This window comes from Melitaea cinxia, chromosome 6 (assembly GCF_905220565.1).
Source record: "Melitaea cinxia chromosome 6, ilMelCinx1.1, whole genome shotgun sequence".
Lineage (NCBI taxonomy): Eukaryota > Metazoa > Arthropoda > Insecta > Lepidoptera > Nymphalidae > Melitaea > Melitaea cinxia.
Genome location: NC_059399.1, coordinates 13,129,375 through 13,152,638, shown reverse-complemented (window position 1 = coordinate 13,152,638; position 23,264 = coordinate 13,129,375). Strand labels below are relative to the sequence as shown.

At 34.4% G+C, this 23,264-nt stretch overlaps 2 protein-coding genes across 2 annotated transcripts in view; one reads left to right on the top strand and one right to left on the bottom strand.

Moving 5' to 3' along the window:
• LOC123654749 (kelch-like ECH-associated protein 1B) overlaps positions 1-9,869 on the top strand; it is a 31,629-nt gene extending 21,760 nt beyond the window's left edge. The window contains exons 6-12 of the mRNA XM_045590634.1: positions 4,073-4,234; positions 4,494-4,685; positions 5,685-5,816; positions 6,437-6,516; positions 6,700-6,905; positions 8,258-8,434; positions 9,631-9,869. Coding sequence (XP_045446590.1) covers positions 4,073-4,234; positions 4,494-4,685; positions 5,685-5,816; positions 6,437-6,516; positions 6,700-6,905; positions 8,258-8,434; positions 9,631-9,869 — 1,188 coding nt within the window. The remainder of the gene's footprint in view (positions 1-4,072; positions 4,235-4,493; positions 4,686-5,684; positions 5,817-6,436; positions 6,517-6,699; positions 6,906-8,257; positions 8,435-9,630) is intronic.
• A 3,821-nt stretch (positions 9,870-13,690) lies between these two features.
• Positions 13,691-21,826, bottom strand: LOC123654748. Its single transcript, XM_045590632.1, has 8 exons — positions 21,598-21,826; positions 21,381-21,452; positions 21,013-21,143; positions 19,637-19,816; positions 18,994-19,194; positions 16,869-17,582; positions 15,959-15,993; positions 13,691-15,734 (listed from the first exon to the last, which is right to left on the bottom strand). Exons 1-8 carry the CDS (start codon positions 21,652-21,654, stop codon positions 13,909-13,911), a joined length of 3,216 nt encoding a protein of 1,071 aa, XP_045446588.1. The 5' UTR covers positions 21,655-21,826; the 3' UTR covers positions 13,691-13,908.
• Positions 21,827-23,264: the final 1,438 nt, after the last annotated feature.

Below are 23,264 nucleotides of genomic sequence, written 5' to 3'. Positions count from 1 at the left end.
CTTTTCAATCGGTATCCGATTCATACGGTAACCGTTTCAAACGGTTACCTTTATGAATCGGTTTGGCGAACCCTGATTATAATGGTTCAGTTTTTGTATTGAACTTATTTAATCTTGATATTATTTACATTAATATGCTAATCAACAAATAACTTTTAAGTTATATAAAAAATATAATTATACTTTCAAAAAATGCTTTTTTATGACACAAAATTCTTTATCACTTCAAAGATTAATACACTGAAACACTGATGTGAGTGATGTGCGTCATAACGAAGAACACTGTGAACAAGATCAGACATGTTGCTTCGTGACGTCACGCGTTGTCGCTTATTATTTCGTTCCTTATTATGTTGTATTTATATTAATATTTTCGTTAATTTTTATTTATTGTATATAATTCAATACAAGATTATATTATGTTATATTCGTTATTATATTCATGTTATTTAATAGAAATTAAAGGCAGTTTTTTATATATAATATACTCAATTGACTGGATGTGAAGTGACCTATGAATAACTAAAGACTATCAAAAAACAAATTAACAAACAACTAAAGACTATCAAATTGTGCTTGTAAATCTTGAAATACAATAAATGAATAAATCGATCATAATTATGATAAAAATAACTTTACGTCATGTAATTATTGTTTCTATAAATTTAATGAAAAACGGAAATAAAAATAGTATCTAATTAAGTCGAAATCTTGGAATTGAATTTCAAATCAAGAGTAAAGAAAAATAGCTCTGTTCATTGATTTATTTATTTTTTGACGGCTATCTTAAAATTTAACTATGCACGCGTTAGTGAAATTTAATAAAGTCTAAATAACAGATTAGTATATATGTAGCTAGGTCTAAATCAGGCTAATCAGGCAGGGTTTATATCAAGAGTTATGGAGCAAAAATACTTGGAAAATCACATACCTACCTACTTATTTATCTAACAAATTTAGAATACAGAACAAACACACAGTTTTTTCTGTGTGTGTATACTGAGTTAACAAATTAGGTACGAAATTGGGTATGCAAATGAAACAAGTAAAATTATTGGTTAAAGTAACAAAACAAGTAATAAACGAATAAATAATTAATATTTTTAATCTAAAAATATTTCATTAAATCGATGGAAATTTCTTCTGATTATTATTTAAAATCGAATTTGTTATTATCTAATCTCTGAAACGGCTGGACAGATTTTGACGGGACTTTCACTGGCAGATAGTTGATGTAACAAGGAGTAACTTAGGCTACTTTTATATGACATGGCCAATTTTTGTATGGGCGTTCGAACTTAGTGTACTTAGTGGCTTTGTCGCACCTAAGACGCTGCTGCCCATCTTCGGCCTGTGTGTTTCAAAGCCAGCGGTTAGATGGTTATCCCGCCATCGGTCAGCTTCTTAAGTTCCAAGGTGGTAGTGGAACTGTGTTATCCCTTAGTCGCCTCTTACGACACCCACGGGAAGAGAGGAAGTGGCTATATTCTTTACTACCTAGGCTGTTCTTATTTGATCTAGACCTGGTCCTGATATTGCAGTGTGCCTTACCATACTTGGTTATATTTTACATCAGGCTACCCTTGTCTGGACCGGACCTGGTCCTGATGAAGTATGCCTTACCATACTTGGTTATATTTTACATCAGCCTATCCTTGTCAGGACCGGACCTGGTCCTGATCCAGTATGCCTTACCATACTTGATTATATTTTACATCAGGTTATCCTTGTCTGGACCGGACCTGGTCCTGATCCAGTATGCCTTACCATACTTGATTATATTTTACATCAGGCTATCTTTGTCTGGACCGGACCTGGTCCTGATAGAGCTTGCCGGATCAGGCGTACCTTATCCTATCCTGATCCGGTCCAGATACATGATCTGGTTGAGCCTGACCTTTTTTCTACTCGGGTTGTATCACTTGTCACAGGGGGCACAGGTTTGTCGATTCAATTTTAGATTATAAATAACAATAAGTGTTATTCCATCAAAGACCGAGCCTACTGATTTTAACTTTCTTAAAATAATTGTGATACTACAAGAAAATAATAAATAACAAATGCTTCGATAAAATTTACGACTTGTTTAACGGTTTAAATAGTCTTAACAGGTAAAAATACATGCTTAATAGTTTATGTATGTATTTTCTTTAAAAGACGAAATAAAATAACATTTTACAACAGAAGATTAGATTTCAAAAATTAAATAGTTAGTCACGATGACTAAAAATGATTACATACAAAAATTACGTAATCGTGACTTGTAAATATTACACAATTTTATACTGTTTATATATAAATAATTTTATTTTATTTAATTATATACTAGCGACCCGCCCCGGCTTCGCACGGGTGCAATGCTGATACTAAATATACTACAGAATGTTTTTATTTATAGTGTGAAGCTAGCTTATAGCATGGTTATTAACATAATAACAACAACATTCAAATATTTGTCGTTAGATTACACGTTGTTACAGAATGCGTTGAAGAAATAAAGGTTCACTGCTCGTTCCCCGTAGGTGATAGCGTGATATTATGTAGCCTATATGTTAACCCGACTTCTTAATAATATTCGTTCCAAATTTGAAGTAAATCCACGCAGTACTTTTTGAGTTTATCCCGGACATACATACAGAAAAAAAAACAAACACAAAAATTCTAAAAACTATATTTTTGGCTTTGGTATCGATTGTAGATCACACCCCAAGTATTCTTTTAAAAAAATATTCAATGTACAGTTTTGACATTTCTACCATTTTATTATATGTGTAGATAAATTAGTTTATAAATATGAAAGCTCTAGATCATTTGCACACATATCACGATCACGATTTAGCCTGTAACATCCCACTGCTCGGCATAGACCTCTTACTTCGTGTAGGAGAAGGATCTGAGTTAATCCACCGATCATAACCAAAATAACAAACAGACCGACAGCTTAAGGTGCTCTCCGAGACACGCTGGGGAGACCCACAGGGACAGTCATCCAAACCGCAAAGAAATATCTGTTTACAAATAAATATTAATCATATTTGTATTAAGATTCATTCAGAGCCGGAATCAAATCAGCAAACTGCCGCTGCTGCTACACTAGAGCGGTTAATATTTTGTAAATAAGTAATGAAATAGTGTTGATCATTCTAGTTATGACGTGTTATAATGAGATAGTAAAATTGTACTGGAGTAATTATAGCAATTTCACTAATTGTTTAAATGTTAAATTATATGAATACATCATTGGTAGCAAAAACGTAGATATAATTTATATAAACATGAATTGATCTGACACATCCTGCAAATGTTCATCACTGCTGGTAAACGGTCAAAAACCTTCTTCCTCCTTTCCATAAGGATTCCGTAATCCGCAACGATGCTCTGATGCATACAAGTTTATAATTTGAACTTCAAGTATATACCTACTCATACCAAAGAAAAAAAAAATTATGTATTTCAAAAATTTGTGGCGAGATTATTATTGAACGTATATACATTATAGCAATGTAATGTAATGTAATGTTAAGTACGTTAACTTTTCGTTTTTATTTCATTTTATTTATTACAATGTATTAAAAGCTACTAAATGTGAGTGACAAGCGTATAATTACAGGGGGAAACGCTACGATAGTAAATAAATAATGGTCCTTACAATTGCACATACTTCAGAGCTATCTCACACTCAACTGAACTGTCAACTATTTATTTATTTACATATTTATTTTATGGGCAATCCGACAGCGTTATGTTACAATATAATGTACAAATATGGCCAAAATAGGATCACACTGATATATAAAAATATTAATCATTATAAAACATATTTGTGCTAAAGCTATTATAGAGATATATGCCCCATGCATCCTTTGTCATAAATACCCGATTCCGTTCTTATGATAATGATATTCTTTAAATAGGTAATACTAATGAAGCGTTGAATCGACGCTAGAAAATTCTTTAGGTAGTAACGATAAAAACCCTAAAAAATGATAAAAACACAATATATAATTATGTTAAAACAATTTATTATATTTATTTTTACTACGTAACTGAATGTTTTTAATTCTTTATGAAGGTAAAATTCGACGAGGACCGGCGACATCCTCGAATGGAGCATATCTTGCAGGCGGTACGGTGTCAATACCTCACGCCAAGCTTCCTTAAGGAGCAGATGAGTACGTGCTCCGTACTTCAGAAAGTACCCGCCTGCAAAGAGTACCTCGCCAAGATATTCAAGGTAATTATTTTTTTAACACTTCAAAGGTGCTAAACAAGCGCACGGTCCACCTGTGGTAAACGGATACCGTAGCATATGGACGACTGCATAACCAGAACCAGTGCAAGAGCGTTTCCGACCCTATCCCTAAGTCTCCCTAAAAGCTCAGGCTAGGAGCTAGGAGTATCATCTTTTGTAGAGTAACACATTCTCTGTCAATATAAATTTTAGTTTTTTCAATAAATATTGCACGTCACTAACATGTTTAATTTTGCTACAGGATCTAACACTGCACAAAAAGCCGGTAGTAAAGGAGCGTCGGCCCAACACGCCGCGTATCATCTACGTAGCGGGCGGCTATTTCCGACACTCCATAGACGTTTTCGAAGCTTTCAACATCGACGATAACTGTTGGATCACGCTACCCCGGCTTACTGTTCCCCGATCCGGACTAGGTGCTGCATTTCTTAAGGTATTGTTACAGTTCTTTTAACTAAATTAGTTACATAAAAAATGCATTTTGAGGAGGTTCTCAATTCGACTGTATTTTTTTTTTTTTATGTATGTTACATCAGAACTTTTGACTGGGTGGAGCGATTTCGACAAATTTTCTTTTAATCGAAAGGTGGTGTGTGCCAATTGGTCCCATTTAAATTTATTTGAGATCTAACAACTACTTTTTGAGCTATATCTAATAATGCGTTTTTACTTGACGCTTTTTTCGTCGACCTGCGTTGTATTATACCGCATAACTTTCTACTGGATGTACCGATTTGAATAATTCTTTTTTTGTTAGAAAGGTGATATACCTAGTTTAGTACCGTGATATGGAAACCAGGATCTGATGATGGGATCCCAGAGAAATCGAGGGAAACTCTTGAAAATCCGCAATAACTTTTTACTGGGTGTACCGATTTTAATAATTTTTAATTTAATCGAAAGCTGATGTTTGTCATGTGGTCACATATAAATTTCATTGAGATCTGATAACTACTTTTTGAGTAATCTTTGATAACGCGCAGTTTCTTGAGTATTTTTTCGTCGATCTACGTTGTATTACTCGTCGATGTAATTGAAGTCGGTTTTTTTTCGTTTGCGAGCAAACACAATTATTTTAAAAATAATTTACCTTGTGGCAGTAAATCTACTTTCTTACCTTTAATTTCTTTACTATATACAAGACAAACCCTAACATATCGAGAAAACTTTATTAATGGGATATATTATCCTTAATATAAGAAAAAGATCAGTTCTATTTTTTGTGAAGTAGTAGAGCAGTTTTTTTTTTTTTTAGCTGTGATCTTCTATAAGGTTGATGTACTTTCCCAGTCGGACTGCTCCAGATTTGAGCAGGTTATATTCTACTCTGCCCTAACTCAATGGCTACCTAACCCCTCTAGAAATTCTCTCAATATCGCATAGTCTAAAACTTGAAAAATAGTAAATAATAACAATTTAAAAATATCCTTAGGGCATGTTCTACGCGGTGGGAGGACGAAACACGTCGCCGGGCGCGTCCTACGACAGCGACTGGGTGGACGTGTACAGCCCCGTGGCCGAACACTGGCGGCCTTGCAGTCCTATGGCCACACCGCGACACAGGGTGTGTTACTCTTCTATTTAAAGGGGGGGTGAAAAAATTCCATATGAATAATATACGTCACGAATATCGATGAACCTAAGCGAGGCTGAAGTACATCGCTGACTACCTAGATGGGGACTATAAGAAATAATATTTTTTATAGAATTACATTATTTGTAAAATAATACACCTAATCTCAGCTTATAATCAATCTGTAATGATGCACACGAATTTGTTTCCTTGAATTTGCAAGAACGCGGATTTTTTAATTTGTACATTATACAGTCTGTATATTGAATAATGTTATAACATATCGATACCCAATAATCTGCCCATCTCATGTTGCAAGTGTCAAACCCCTCAAGATCCTCAAAGGAGGAGGGGGGGGGGGCTCCAAAAAAATTGTAACACTTTCATTGTCTCCCACTAAAGTTTCCACAAGGATTTCAAAGAACATGAAATATCATCAGTATGAGAGGGTTTTATAGTAGCTAAAAAACATCACGTGATTAATGGACGACACATAATTTGCAAGGTAATGCTAATGACTACACCTTTTTATTTTTAGTTTCAATTTAATAAATATTTTGTCAATTAAATCAACTTAGCAAAAATGAAGAAGTACGTGTGTCGCTCGGTAGGTCGGAGTGGCGGTAATGGACGGTTTGCTCTACGCGGTCGGTGGCTCGGCGGGCACGGAATATCATAAAACTGTGGAGTGGTAAGTTATTTCCTCAGCTAAGACTGTAACATACATATACGAATAACCGCGGGGAATCTACATTCCCAATCAATGGTAACTTCACATTATCTGTAATTAATTTGTTAGAAACGAATGTAATAATGGCGATTCGAATGTACTTAAATGAAGTTTTTGAATTTGATAATGTGACGATTTACCCAGCTACGACCCGGAGAAAGACGCGTGGACGTACGTGGCGTCGATGGGGCGCGCGCGGCTGGGCGTAGGCGTGGCCGTCGTCAACCGCATGCTGTACGCCGTGGGCGGCTTCGACGGCGCGCGCCGCTCCAATTCCGTCGAGCGCTACCACCCCGAGAACAACTGCTGGTCCGAGGTCGCGCCCATGCACTACGCACGCAGCGGTGCGGGTACGTACGCACCACCCCCCACTCACTACACACCCGAGAACAACTGCTGGTCCGAGGTCGCGCCCATGCACTACGCACGCAGCGGTGCGGGTACGTACGCACCACCCCCCACTCACTACACACCCGAGAACAACTGCTGGTCCGAGGTCGCGCCCATGCACTACGCACGCAGCGGTGCGGGTACGTACGCACCACCCCCCACTCACTACACACCCCGAGAACAACTGCTGGTCCGAGGTCGCGCCCATGCACTACGCACGCAGCGGTGCGGGTACGTACGCACCACCCCCCACTCACTACACACCCCGAGAACAACTGCTGGTCCGAGGTCGCGCCCATGCATGCATTTTTTGCATAAAAATCTAGTTAAAATCATGTAATTATAAATTTTGTAATTGTTTGCTTGAGAACGAAAAAAAAAACCGACTTCAATTACATTGACAAGTAACACAACGTAGGTAGACGAAAAAATAGTCAAGTAAATACGCGTTATCAAAGATTACTTGAATAGTAGTTATCAGATCTCAATCAAATTTAAATTAAAAAACATGATTGAGATCTGACTACAGCTTTCGATTGAAACAAGAATCATCAAAATCGGTAGATCTAGTAAAAAGTTCTGCAGTATAATACAATTTAAGTCAACGAAAAAAATAGTCAAGTAAATACGCATTATTAGATAATGCTCGAAAAATACTTTTCAGATCTCAATTAAATTTAAATAGGACTACTTGACCTTTCGATTGTAACAAAAATTATCAAAATCGGACCGATCCAGTCAAAAGTTCTGAGGTAACATATAAAAAAATTGAGAACCTTCTATTTTGGAAGTCGGTTAACAATTTTTTTACTACGGTATTATAATATATATTATATTATTTATATTAATATATATATATATATATATATATATCATCATCATCATCATTCCAGCCTATTGCAGTCCACTGCTGGACATAGGCCTCCACAAGTTCGCGCCAAAAATGCGTGAACTCATGTGTGTTGCCCATAGTCACCACGCTGGGCAGGCGGGTTGGTGACCGCAGGGCTGGCTTTTTCGCACCTAAGACGCTGCTGCCCGTCTTCGGCCTGTTGTTTCAAAGCCAGCGGTTAGATGGTTATCCCGCCATCGGTCGGCTTCTTAAGTTCCAAGGTGGTAGTGGAACTTTGTTATCCCTTAGTCGCCTCTTACGACACCCACGGGAAGAAAGGGGGTGGCTATATTCTTTTTTTTTTTTCGTGCCGTAGCCACACAGCATATATATATATATATATATATATATATATATATATATATATATATATATATATATATATATATTATAGTGTTGTGATATGTGTGATGGTCTTAGGCGTGGCAGCGATGAACCAGTTCATATACGTGGTGGGCGGGTACGACGGCACGGCGCAGCTAGCGTCAGTGGAACGCTACGACACCGAGCGCGACTCCTGGGAGGAGGTGGCGCCCATGCGGGCCGCGCGCTCGGCACTGTCGCTCGCCGTGCTTGATGGGAAGCTGTACGCTATGGGTGAGTGAAGACATTTTTGACGACAAGTTACATCTTCAAACTATCTATAGTGCGTTCAACGAGCCGAGATACCAAATGTAAACAAACCAAGTGCGAGGTCATTCAACTATGCAGGGTTTTGTAACCTTTTTTTTTACTTACACAAATTTTTAAAATGTAAAATATATTTATATTTTAATAATTACTGAATTTTGATAATTAATTTAATATAATTATGTATGTAAGATTTGATACTTCGAAAATAATAATTATCGAAATATAAAAATCACCCGAGTGCTTCAGGGACACGGAAAGAAATAAAAATAATTTAAATAAATAATACAAAATCAAAGGGCCGTCCGCGGTCCGATTGTTTTCAAGGCCAGTTAAAATATCATTCGACTTTGCAGAGAGACGTGCAGCAGATAGCAAACAAACAAGATAGAAAGAGATAGACTATATTTTGTTTGTTCCGTCGTCGCTACGAAAAAATGATGGGCTTTGTTTACATTTGGTATCTCTTCTCGTTGAACAGACTTTAAAGCAAAAACTCGCTTGAATTTATTGACTCCTTATATCACTTCAGCCTATCGCAGGTCCACTGCTGGACAGAGGTCTCAACAAGTTCGCGCCAAAAATGGCGTGAACTAGTGTGTTTTGCCCATAGTCCCCACGCCACCACCAATAAGGCGGGTTGGTGACCGCAGGGCTGACTTTGTCGCACCGAAGACGCTGCTGCCCATCTTCGGCCTGTGTATTTCAAAGCCAGCAGTTGGATGGTTATCCCACCATCGGTCGGCTTTTTAAGTTCCAAGATGGTAGTGGAACTGTGTTATCCCGTAGTCGCCTCTTACGACACCCACGAGAAGAGAGGGGGTGGCTACATTCTTCACTGCTGTAACCACACAGCACTAGTTATACACGTTTATTAAATTGGACGAGAATAAGATAAAAAAATCAACGAAATGGCGGTCGTAAAAATAACGTTATCGATAATTAATCAATGAAGATCGAATGGAGGAGATAGCCAATTTTCACGTTTTACATATAAAAAAAACTAGATAAGATTTTGGAGAATTAAAATAGATAAAGTATAAATAGTACTCGAACCACGCGAATACGTTTCAGCAGATGTCGATTTTTACTGATGACTCGCTTTTCATCCGAAGGGGACTGCACGGATAATAATTCCTAATTTGGAAAAATATCATCCGCAGGCGGCTACGACGGCACCGCATTCCTGGACGTGGTCGAGATCTACGACCCGGCCAGCGACTCGTGGAAGGGCGGCACGCCGCTGACGTCGGTGCGGTCGGGGCACGCGTCCGCCGTGTGCTACCAGCACGTGGCGCCGCCCGAGCCCGACGCGCCGCCCGCGCGCGCGCGCCGCGCCGACGACGTGCCGCTCGCCAACAACATCGTGCGCACCATCGCGCACCCGCAGTGCCGCGACTAGAGCGGCGCGCCGGCTCGAGCCGCGGTGGTCGCTTGCGCTTAGGTGAGCCGTACCTTTGTTTGCCGACCTCATTTTAAAACACTGGTTGCAGCCGGAGTGAAAATATTGCAGTTTCGTGTGTGGATTGGCACTCAAATCGCATCCGTGTGAACGTTAATTAAAATTTTATCACTACGTCACGTTAATTGACCATCGACAAAGTGCAGCAGATCGTTGAATTAGATGCCCCCCCCCCCCCCCTCCTGCTACCCAGTCTACGCGCCACTATGCGCCACCTTCGTCACATTTCGATCGAAGTGTGCGCATGCTTCAGACGTCGAAACGCGCTAGCGTCGTATAGGTAATTGACAATGACAATCAATGTTCTCAATACGTGTGCGATAAGTTCGTAGTCTCAGTTCGTACACGTGAAATGTTTTAATCGTAAGGTGTGCGATTCGATCAAGTACGTATGTATATTTGTAATGTTTTAGTTTTGCCATATTTATAATTACGTTAAGTGTCGTTGATTGAATTTTAAAGCTAGTTTGAACTTTGATTAGTGCAGGTGCATAGTAATTAGTACAAAACACGTGTGGACTGCATATGGTTAGTGCGAGTGATTAGTATTCATCGTAGTCAAGTGAATAGAAGCTTGTAAACACGTTTGGACATGCTTGATTAGTGATTAACGTTTAGCATTGTGGCGTGGACTACACTTGCTGTGTTTTTAAGCATTGTTATAACATTATTTGTAATAAATACTATTAAATTATTAAAAAGGAAAAATGGTGAAATTGACCGAAGATACGACCTATAAATTTGTAAAGGAGTATCTGAAACATGAATGTCTTTATAATTGTAAAGACCCTAAATATAAAATTAAAAGAGCCCGAAAAGTCTTCAGTTTCATACGCGTTTAATATATTTTAAGTATTTCTTGCAATAGCAAGCGTGCTTGTTTTGGTTCGTCCATACTTGTTGTTCGACACCCAACAATTGAATTTTACTAAGCGCAGGAGCTAAATAGTATTGGATACAACTAGCACTAAGGACTCGCACTCGTACTGGCAATTGCTAAACACCTGCACTCACACTAATCAAAGTGTAAACTAGCCTTTTTAATGACTTCGTGTCTTTTATCTCGTTGTTGCCGTGTTTATTTGTTAGAATGATGCGATTTTTGAACGCTTGACAGATTTTATTTCAATTGTTTGTTGTTCGGAATGCAATATATCTGAATGGGTTACATTCCTAGTTCAACCGGAACTAGTCACCTAAATATTTTTATTGAAAAACTGTGTGGTTTGGAGATTTGTTAACTGTTTAAATTGAATGAATATGAAATATTCTCTTTATATTGATGTTAATGTTAGATACGTGTGTTCTTATATTATAACCGATTGTATTTTTGCTATTTTCATTCCTGTAACTCACGGTAGGCTCAATTCTGGATTGTGTTGTATACAAATAAAGGTGCTATATTTTTATTAACATCTCAAACAAGATGATTTTACATTTAAGATGCTGATTATGTAAGGCCAAATACTTTTAATTTTTATTTAAACATATATATTTCTGACTTTCTGAGATCTTGAGCGTTCAAATAACTTAGAACAACTTTTAAAAAAAATCATTAATGGGATAAATATCGAGTATTTTTATTTGTCTACATGTTGTGACTCTTAAAAATAAGCTGTTTATTATTATAAGAATCACTATTTTGTATATGAATTGTTATTATTATAAGCTGGCACACGCTACTTTCGCTGGAAGATTTTTTTCATGTAGCTACAATTCAACACGATGATAATTTTATTACTGTTTTAACTCCATTATTATCATTATTATGATTTTATCATTCATCCACATTACTCTTAAGTTGATTTCCTTCTAACAGTCTAACTTAACAAATATTAGTTCATTAAGGGGAATATCAATAGATTTTTTTTATGTAAGTGATATATCCACGGGCTTATAATGCCCGTGCTTTTGTCATTCCATTTATATATATATAAACATGCATCGGTACTTCACTGCAACTTTAGATAACTTAATACCTAGCCTAAGAATCTCTAAAAATATACACTTATTTGCTACTTACAATGTTCACTACCTATGTTATTGTTAGTAGGTACTTTTTTTGCGTTCTTAGAAAATCTTTTTATCTATTTTACTTTTTTTTTAATATTTATTAATATATTATATGACTAATCCTATCTTATTAAGTACATATATAAAGCCTTATCATTACAATTACATTATCCTATACCTATACTATTACATTTATTGTTTATTATTTACATTATATTACATACATTAAAATTTGATATACATACGCACAATTTATATTTACATTTACTTTACTACATTTTCCAATATTTCGAGCACATTCTCAATAACGGTGGCATCTCTGTGGTAAATGGCCATCTTGAGACTATGCTCAAGGATTTTCTTGTTCGTTGTCTCTGCTGCTCTCGCCACAAAGCGACCAATTGCGTCGTCACGGTCGTCGGTGTAATAGACACAGGTGTTGGTATGTCTAGTCACCGCGACTACAGCGTGCGAAACGCTGTCGTGGATCTTGGGCCTCCTTGTATTTGTCTGGAGGACGATGACGTCCTCATAGGTCTGGCCCTGCGCCTCATGGATGATTAAGACGCGCGATCCCTCACCGGACCCGTATCCCTGGTCAGTCAGCAATCTCTTCTCCTCTTGCGTAAATACCAGGATAGTGTTCGGTCCCTTCCTACAGGAATGCGCGCGCCTGTGAGGCTCTCCACTCGCAAAGATTACAGCCCCTTTCTTTTTCCCATACAAACGTTTTCTAACTAAAATGTAGAGTCAATTTGAACTTTATTGTTATTCAATAAAGTTCATGTTAAATAATATATTAGGGCGCATTTTACGTAAGTTATTAATGATTAAATTGATCTTATTCGTAGACCGCATTTTATTTTCATACAGTAAAAATGGTATTAACTACCTATTTCACATTACCTATTATATTGTTGCGGCGTTAACAATGGAAAATTCCTGTTTTTAAACTATCGACTCCAAATTTGGTACGAATCTCCTATATGTGATGTAGAAATGATCGATGAGCGGATTTTAGGATAACTCACGCTCAATAAGGATTACGGGGGTGGGCGTTAACAATGAAAATTTAAAATGTATGTAACTCCGAAACAGTCTTCGAGAGTAGTCTTAGAGCAATGCGTCCTGCCTGTGTTAACATACGGAGCCGAGACGTGGACACTGACGAAGAGACTGGTCCACTAGCTTAAAGTCGCTCAACGAGCAAAGGAACGGGCTATGTTTGGGGTTTCTCTCAAAGATAGGATTAAAATTTCCGGGCAGGACAGCGTCTGTCGGGTCCGCTAGTACTAGAATAAATATAATATAATATTAATATTTCCATACAAGATACTGAAAAAAATCAACGAATGACCTAATTCAAGAAATTCATGTAACATATAAATACCGAGCGCTCAAGATCTATATACAGTATGTTAATCAAGTATCAGTGTAACTGTAAAATACCTAATATATTATAGCATATTATTATATAAGTAAAATCATAAAATAATGCGAATTCGTTTATATATATATACATACATATATATATATATATATATATATATATATATATATATATATATATATATAACTCGAATTCCTCAGTTGTGTCAATCCTATACAGTGTAAATGTTCAATGCTATATTTTCTTGTAAATATGAATCCTTTATGTATATATTATGAATGTCAATGTTTAGATGTATTTATTTTACTGTATATACAGTGTACCTTAGGAATATTTTTAAGGAAAATAAAGACTGCTATGGGATATTCTATGTTTTATTACTTTCTTTTCGAAAAACTAAAATTCAGTCTATTTTAAGAGAGACGCTTTATCCTTATCACTTTAAAAACAGCTATAAATATAACATTTTTTATTTTGTTGTTAGTTTAGTTTGTTGTAAATATGCATCTTTGTAATCTTGACATACATATATAAACCATCAGCAATAGATATAAGTACAAAACTATAAAAAGAAAATTAATTAGGCTTTTTTACAGGTTTTCGTCGTCTTCGTACAAATATTCTAACATCAGGAATATCAGCTTCATTTTGTTCAATTTTGTCGTTAATATAAGAAGAGTTACTCAATTTTGACGACTCAAAGACTTCTTCAGTGGGTGCAACTGTATCTCCACATTTTGGAGGTGTAGAAGTTGCTAATGCTTTGCTATTATTTAATGGACTTTTTTTCAAAGCAATATCATCAGTATTTGCTGTGACAGACTCTACGTTGGTTCTTGAAGAATCTTTTGACACACTTTCCGATACACATTCATTTTGAGTTCCAGAAGATATAACCACAGTTTTGACAATACTATTTTCGTTTGCTGACATTTCTGATTTAGCATTTTCATAGGCGTTATTTAAATTTGCGTTTTTGATTTCTGCATTAATATCAACATTATCATTAACAACCGTAACATTTACACTAAAATTATTTTTGCTAGCAGTGTTTTCGTCACATACTTTCTCGACAGCAGTATCAAAAGCACTATTATTGATTACAGCATCGATAGTATCGGATTTATTAGTGCTAGTTAATTTGCTAACTACAACTTCACCACTCAAATCAACAGCATCCTGAGTGTTTTCAAATATTGAGGAATATTTTTCACCTGACTGTACAGGAACATTATTTATACCTAAGTCATCGGGTGTTATTAGGCTACTACTATCCCCGAATAAATCGCTAAATTTATTTAACGTTTCCTTAGAAAGACGTTCCTTTTCTTTCTTGTCCTCAGACAGAGACTTTTTACATTCCTTTTCTTTCGGCTTCTTTGCATCGTGGGACTCTTTCATTTCATTTTGTTCTGATGATTTTCTTTTTCGCTTTCGTTTTTTACTACTTTCTTTTGAAGAATCTTTCGTTGATCCCGAAATTGTTAAAGATTTTGTTTTGTCAGTTTTTTTGTTACTAATTTTCGCTGAATGAGGGATCGTTGTAGCAGAATTATTTTCCTGTAAACTAGGATATATCATAAGATCTTTTTTAACGTTTTGAACTTTATCAGACCCGGTTTTGCTCCATTTTTGGTTTGTATCATTAAGCTCAACATCGCTAGCTTCATCACTTAGCTCCAAATCACCTTCAATGGTTTTCATTATTTCTTTTCTTTTATCAGAATCTATTTGTTCTGAGTTTTGAATGACAATATTTTTGGGTAACTCATTTTCAAAACATAGTTTATCAGGATCGGCAGTGTTTATATTGTGCTCGCTTGGTTGGTGTTTTTCTACATCATCATTTAAATCTCTTAAATCTGGTAAATTGGTGTCGGACTTATTACACGTTTGTTTCTCGTAAAGTTTTGGCACATCTAAAACTGGTTTGTTTATCTTTGGAATTTTAAACTTATTATTTATAGGTTTCTCTGATACTTTTTTATAGATTACTTTTTCCTTCAAATCAGTGAGGATTAGAGTTCTAGAATCAGTATTTTGATGTTTATTATTTGTCTCATTTCCATCATCTTTATCAATGTCCCCTGAATTAAATGTAGAGAGATCGTCATGATCATAGCTTTGTATTTCCCCAGATTCCAGTGAGTCATGTAATGAGGGATCTTCAATATTCATGCATATATCTTTTAATAAAATATCGCTGTTTTGTTCAGAAATTCTCTTAGTCAAGGCTGCTGGAACGTCAATTTTCTCAATACCCCAAACAGATTTATCAACCATTTTTAAGTCAATATTTCGACCAACTACTGTAGATAATGTGTTATTAGGTAAACTTAGAATATACTTTTTATTTGAAACTCTAGGATCTTCTAGTTTAGTTGCAGCTGTGCCCATGATTTCTGAAAAATATCATATCATATGTTATCTAATCATCATAATGTTATATACTGTTATTTATATTATCATTATTAAACTTGATATGATTACTTTGAAATTTCAGGTTTAAAACTAAGTCAAAAACTCATAATCCAAATGATAAAACTTTCACACGTCAAACTTATATATTGTAAAACATTTAGAGAAAATTATTCATTGAAATACAATAAAATATAAATTTAATTACGTAATACATTAATATCATGACTTCTAAATAAAAATCTGCATTAATTAGATTATTCTATATAGGTTTCTATTATAAAAATCAATAAAAAGAAATCGATTAGTTTTGTCTGGTTTATTTACGTCATACAAAACAATTATTGTTAATAAACATGACTATTCGAAAATAAATTTAACAATTTTTTTTGGATGAGTAGTTTCAAAACAGTAAATATGATTCAAGGAAAATATAAAATAAAACAATAACAAAAAAGCTTAAACCGCTAATAAACTAAATATGTAAAATTGAATACAAAATAAACTTGTTAAATTTTGAAACAAAATTTTGGTCATTAATATGTTCTCCTTTTTTACTGTGGTTTGTTTATTAGGAAATATCTTGCTCAAAATCTAGAGCAGCCCAACTGAGGAAGTATCTCGACCTTACAGAAGGCTGCAGCTAAATAGTACTTTTTTCAAGCAGTGTTGTGTTCCTGTGGTGAGTAAGGTGACCAAAGTTCGTGGGGGGGTTGTAGTGTCGGCACCGCGTTGCAATACTTCTGGTGTTGCAGGCGTCTAAAGGCTACAGTAATTGCTTGCCATCAGGCGAGCCGTAAGCTTGTGTGTCGATCTATAGGTATTAAAAAAAACTAAAATATTCAATGTTTGTTTAATATTTTATTCAATATAAATATAAAAAAGTATATAAAGTTGGTGAATATTAACGATTTAATAACTGTTTCATTCTGGTTCATTCAAATTGTTAATAATTAACATTATTTTTGTACTTAGCATATTTTTGTAAATGCACTATAATACAGACAGAAGAAAAACTTTAAAATGATCAGCAGAATGAATGAGAATAGTGTTTTGTCAATCTACATTTATCCTTTCATAATCAAATATTTATATCATCACTTAATTAGAAGATTAACGTACCTTTAACAGAATGTTCAGGAATAGTACTATCAATAACAATATAATCAGGTGATTGGCAAGATAAATATTCTTGAAAATCATACTCTTGAGTATTTGGAACATGTGTCCTTTGTTGTTCAGCATATTCTCTTTCTTTCTCATTCAAATAGCAATTTCTTTCTTCTATATGTTCATTATATGAGTCAGCTTTGTGTCGTTTATAACTCGGTTCATCTAGTTCATTTCGTATTTTATGTTTTCCTGATGCATGTTCATAGAAACGTGTAGAATATTTATCATGATCGCGATAATTTTCTCTGTCGTAGGCAAATCTTTTGTCTCGACTCTTTGAACGGTTATATTTGTCAGATGGAGGACTCCTTGTCAATCTGTGCCTCCCATAATCACCTCTTGGTGGATAATGTTCAGTATACTCTGTGTACTCTTTACTAAATCTATGTTGATTTCTTTCTGGACTGTAGTGTCTCCAATGCCTTGAATGAGATTCATATTTATCTGCATTTTTATATCTTTCACTGTGTAAGTATTTGCTTGATCTCTTTTTTGACAATTCGTTCAATGGCTCATAGTGTTCATAGAGCTCTGTTCTGTAATCTCTATTGTCTTGCCTTTCATAATACTGTACTTCATTCCTAAGAGGAGATTTCCGAATATTGTCAGAATTTTTAAACTCGGAGTCCTCATCTGAACTAAATTTAGCTTCGTAATAGCTAAAAAATCATTACACATATTACATTTAAAATAAATTATACAATCAATACTATTCAACAAAAATATTATTCAACAAAAATATGGAAGTCAAAAAACTAAATAGGGATTTACACGTGTGAAGATTAGATACTAAAAGGTCACCATTATGATTAATGCCTTTTCAACAGTGGGGAAAGCATGTAGTCAGTTTTAAAACTCACAAAGTAATAGGTACTCGTGCGCGTCGCATATTAATAATATATGAGCCCTATGTGTTTTTGACAACAGAATTTTTGATAAAAGAATTTGATGACAGAAAAATCTGTCGATATGCGTAGTGGGTTTTCAAATCGTCAGATTAAGGAATTTCCGCCACATAATTGTCAGATTTTGGGTCAGTACGACGAGAACATCAGGATGATGTATCTGTATAGTAATCTGACGTAATAATCTGACGCGCTCGAGTTTCTCTAACAATAGATTTTTTACTAATCTGATCGGTTGCTATCTACGACGACGTCGACGTCTAGAACATTCGGCACTATGTAAAGAGCTCAAGTATGGTTGGATTACTTCACAAGATGCAAAGCTACCCTCATGTTATTCTGCCACGTCCTGGAGTCACTCCCAAAATCCAGGGGATTATTGTTTACAACATGTTAGAATTTTTTTAACAATTTGTCGATTTGTAATATGTTTTGTTTATAAAAAAGATTTTAACAACTAAAATGTATATAGGACTGTCAATTATAAAAGAAATATTTTATTTTAATTTAATTTAAAGGAATCAGTAAAATAAATTTGAATGTCTCTTTCTGTTAAATTTCTTTGTTTTTGCAGAGCAACACATGGTTTGATTTTCCACTTCCATATCTGGGTATTGAACTAGCGTCTTATATAATTATATAAAAATCTAATAGTACATAATGCAAGATATGTTACTAAAAATATTGTTTACGCTACGCTTCAGCCTGTAATATCCCACTACTGGGCATAGGCCTCTTTCCCCATGTAGGAGAAGGATCAGAGCTTAATCCACCACGCTGCTCCAATGCGGGTTGGCGGATATATTCCCTACTATGAGTAACAATCGCTATCAGGTGTACATGATAACAACCGAGAGCGACATCTTAACGTGCTCTCCGAGCCACGGTGGGGAGACCCACAATGACGGCACAAACACCCAGACCACGGCAAACACCTGTATGGCCAATACAAATGTTAGTCATGTGCAGGGATCGAACCCGCAACCGCCAACGCAACAGGTACAATCCATGGCCGTAACCATTGCGCCAACGCGGCGTCGCGTAAAAATATTTACTTTATATTAATGTTTAATTTACAATCTTTTTAAATCTCTTAAGTAGTTTTTAACAGGGATATTAGCAAACTTTCCATATTAAAAATAAACATACTCAATATACTACCAACCTATCAACTGGAGTGGTAAATCTTCTAGTTGTTTCATTATCATTACTTCGTACAATCGAATATTTATGACCTCTTGGTAAATTCTCTTTGTTTTTATTTTTCTCTCTGGAATCAAAAGCCTTCGAGGCCTTTTCTTCACTTATACTAGACTTATTTTCTGCACTTATAGAATCTACTGACGGAGTTTGATGTGAATCAACTCTGAAAACAAGCAATCTTTGCTGATTTAGGCACAAACCTTTTTCAGTAATTTCAAGATATGTTATCATTAATATGACAAGAAATTAAGATTACAATGTCATATTATAAATGTATAATTTAAAAGAATAAGTCTATCCATCCGTGATGTAAATGTAGGTTTGCATTTTTAAACCTAGCCAACAAGTTTTCTAAGATAACGTTAAAAAATCAATAGAATCGAAATCAAAAAAAAAATTAGAAAGGTAGCCAGAGCTCTGGGCTGTGCTCTGTCAACAGTAGAGTAGGTCGACAAAGCGCTTGTGCTTTCAGTTTTAAAGGGTTCCATTACATAGGCTATGATAACTGCTTGCAAATGAAAAAATTATTTTCAAAATATTAAGTTATAATCTCAAGTAAACTAAACAAGTGATAAAAGAACACTGAATATGAAACATGAAAATACCTATTATCTTTCTGAATTTTGCTTTCCACTGATGCTTCACTATTTTGTTTATCTTTGTTTATGATTGTTTCAGTACTTTCATCTTTTTCAGTAAGTCCTTTAGAATACATTTGGCTCTTGGCAGCATTCAAGACTCTTTTTTCCGTATTTTTCAGAGTTTTTAATATTATCCTATCTTTTCTGAAAATAAAGTTTGTTTTTATTTTATGTGAAGTTTAAAACCTAATTAAATGACAAATACAAACATTCATTATTTCAGCCTAATACAGTCGACTGCTGGACATAGGCCTCAACAAGTTCGCGCCAAGAATTGCGTGAAATCATGTGTTTTGCCCACAGTCACCATGCTGGGTAGGTGGGTTAGTGACTGCAGGACTGGCTTTGTCGCACCGAAGACCCTGCTGCCCGTCTTCAGCATATGTATTTCAAAACCAGCTGTTGAATGGTTATCCCATTATAGGCCAGCTTTTTACTAATATAAATATTCCGACCATAAAAACATAGATATAGCCAATACTATAAATGTGTTTGATTCATTTATATGTTCTGTAACTCTTTGCACAGCAGTAAGTTAGCATCAACAAAGCTTAAGGTGTATAGCACTTATTAAAACTATAAAGAAGAGATGTAATAAGAAGACTGAATTAAATAAATAAGTTCTTGTCTTATATCATTTAAATAATAAAAATCTAAATTAATTTAAATTACTGCAAACAATAAAAATCATTGATTATTAAGATATATTAATAGATATTAATTCATTTAGTTTAATGCCTTACAATGGTCCGAAAAAGCACAGATGAATTTACCAATAATACATTGGTCTGAGAATGAACAAGAGAGTTTATTGGTGCAATTGAAGTAACCTTCATTAAATTACAATTAAGATACACAATAAATAGTAATTTAGTAAAAAGTTCCGTAATCAAGACAGTGAAAATATGTTCTGTCACATATTTTCAAAATGAGCAGTGTCAAAAGAAAAAGCACGTCAATTTTACCTGCAGTATTTTGTTACTATCAATTAAAGATTATAATGGTGGGTAGTCTAACAACTGAAGCTAGAATAAGCATACCTCACATTCCTATGGGAGTCCAATTATAAAAGAAGAAGTAAACATACCTCTTGGCACAATTGAAAGTCATTAACTAAAATAATGATGAGTAATTGACTATTCAGATCTCCCTGTCTCATAAATATCATTAAAAAAGAAACATCTTGTAATAAACTTTTACAGAAATAACAGCTTATTTTTAGTTTTAATTTCTAAAATGACGATTCGAAAGTGCTCTTGGAGCCTATTTGAATAAAGCTATTTTTGATTTTGATTTTAATTTAAAAAAAAATACATAAGTATATAATTATTGTTGCTTACTCTAAATTTAAGGTGTTAATCATTTCAGTCTTCCTCTGTATTTCAGCTCTTGCTGTCTTCAGTAATGACGAGTAATTAATCTCTAGTTTTTTATATTCACTACTGAGTTTGTCAAAATCCTGAAAAATATTCTAAGCTATCAATGAACATGCATTCAATTATAATAACACGTAGATAACAATACTACATTTACGATATAATATATTTAAAAAAGTAAATAGGTTACATTTATATCAAGTACCTCTTTCTAATGTCATACTCTGTTAAGTAATTATTTATATTTATTGTTAAATTACTGTTTGATGACAATAAAATTTTACGAAAAGCGAAAAATAAATATTTAGGATCATTTATTTTAAGTTCCTTACTTTTTGTAACTGAACCATGGCTTTGGAGTATTCTTCAAGCTTCAATTTTAGCTCCTTGTTTTCAGTTTTTAGCTGTAAATTTTTAATTGAATTTACAAAGGTAAAAATAAGAAAAAAAAGGTATACTTTTAGAATTTTAAAAACAACTACATATATTCTTAAATTTCCAAAAAGTAAATAATAATGACAAATAGCAATTGGCGCTAAAACTACGTACCTCATTAACGATATTTACGTCATTATAATTTTCCAAGTTATCGTAGAGATCATCCATTTTCGTAATAATTAATTATTTCACGATACTAACTTAATTTACTTAACTAATGCGTATATTTATTTTAAAATTAGTAGGTATTGACAAAATTTAAAACAAATAGAGTTTTACAGTGTACATTCATTGCGGCACTTGACATTTGACAAGTTGACAGTACCAGTGTTGCCAACTCCCAAAAATGTATCCCCCTAAAACCCCAATCAATAACCCCTAAAATCCCCACAATTACTAAGGATGCCACCAATTTCTTTTTCTTTGTTACTTATAAAATAAGTAATTAGATATTTTTAAATAAATAAAACATTATCGTTTTCAGTGCGACAAAGCCAGCCCTGCGGTCACCAACCCGCCTGCCCAGCGTGGTGACTATGGGCAAACACACGAGCCAGAAATGGCGTGAACTTATGGAGGCCTATGTCCAGCAGTGGACTGTGATCGGCTGAAATGATGATGATGATGATGATGATGAAAACATTAAAAATAATTAATAAATAGTATAATATCATTAAACAAATAATAGTATATTTTTGACAATACTTTTTTTCTAACATTAGATATTTTAACGAATGCCTTGCTGATAAACGTACGAATTGAACAAGCAAATAACAAATAATAATCAACGTATTTATAGTAAACATAAACGCAGTTTTACCTCGCGTTTTATTTAACTCTGCCTTCTTAGTAACAAGCAATCGCACTAGATATCGCTAAGGCGGTATGTATAAAAATGAATATGATTCGCTACTCACTAGATTGGATTATCCCAGGGCTTATTCAATTACACCTTTATTTTACTTATTTTGAAATAAAAATAAAAAAATATTTAATGTTATAATAATCCTTAAAAATACTTACCTGTACAAATATGACACCCCTAAAAAACACCATCCCACTTTTTGCCCCCTAAATTTGGGGGGAAAATCCTTAAGTTGAAATCAGTGCCACAAGTGAAAGCATGGAGCTTGGAGAGCTCTCCAAGCTCCATGAGTGAAAGCCATTAATTCTAAATTCATTCATTCAGAACAACAATGTTACCAGAAAGATAAAAAAATTTAGTCTATTTTTTGGTGAAAAAAGGGAAAGAAATGTTAATTCTTTCAAACTCTTCATAGCAACAGACATTAAATCCTCAATCCTTTCCGAAGGTCTCATGAAAAATCTCATTTAAATAATCTTCATTATGACTAGTTTAGTACTTTCTTCGAAATATTAAGCGAATACTTCATTACTAAAAACTTTGATTAAGAACATTTTATTTTACATTTCATTTAAATACTATGAGAAAATTGTAATGTAACCATTAGCTTTTTAATAAAAAATAAGTATTAGATATAGGGTATATATATCTTCATAAATTTATTATCGTTATAATTATTGTATTTTTTAATTTTATTTTATTTTGGAGACGTTGGCAACTCTAACTAACTGAGTGCTACCCATAAATGTATTATGCACTATTCTCGGGATAAAAAGCTTTCTATGTCCAGAATACCTTGTGTATACCATTGTCTTCCAATATTTACATGCCAAGGCTACTATACTTCGAAATTGAATTAAAATACGGAAGAAGATTTCTTTTGCATTGCACAAAATAAGTAGTATTTTAAAAA

Excerpts from the sequence above, each read along its gene's own strand:
- LOC123654748 (XM_045590632.1), bottom strand. The coding sequence starts at position 21,654 with ATGGATGATCTCTACGATAACTTGGAAAATTATAATGACGTAAATATC. Across the intron at positions 21,144-21,380 it reads CCATGGTTCAGTTACAAAAA|AATATTTTTCAGGATTTTGA; the intron begins GTAAGGAACTTA and ends TTGATAGCTTAG. Across the intron at positions 15,735-15,958 it reads TCATGATATTAATGTATTAC|AAATCATGGGCACAGCTGCA; the intron begins GTAATTAAATTT and ends GATATTTTTCAG.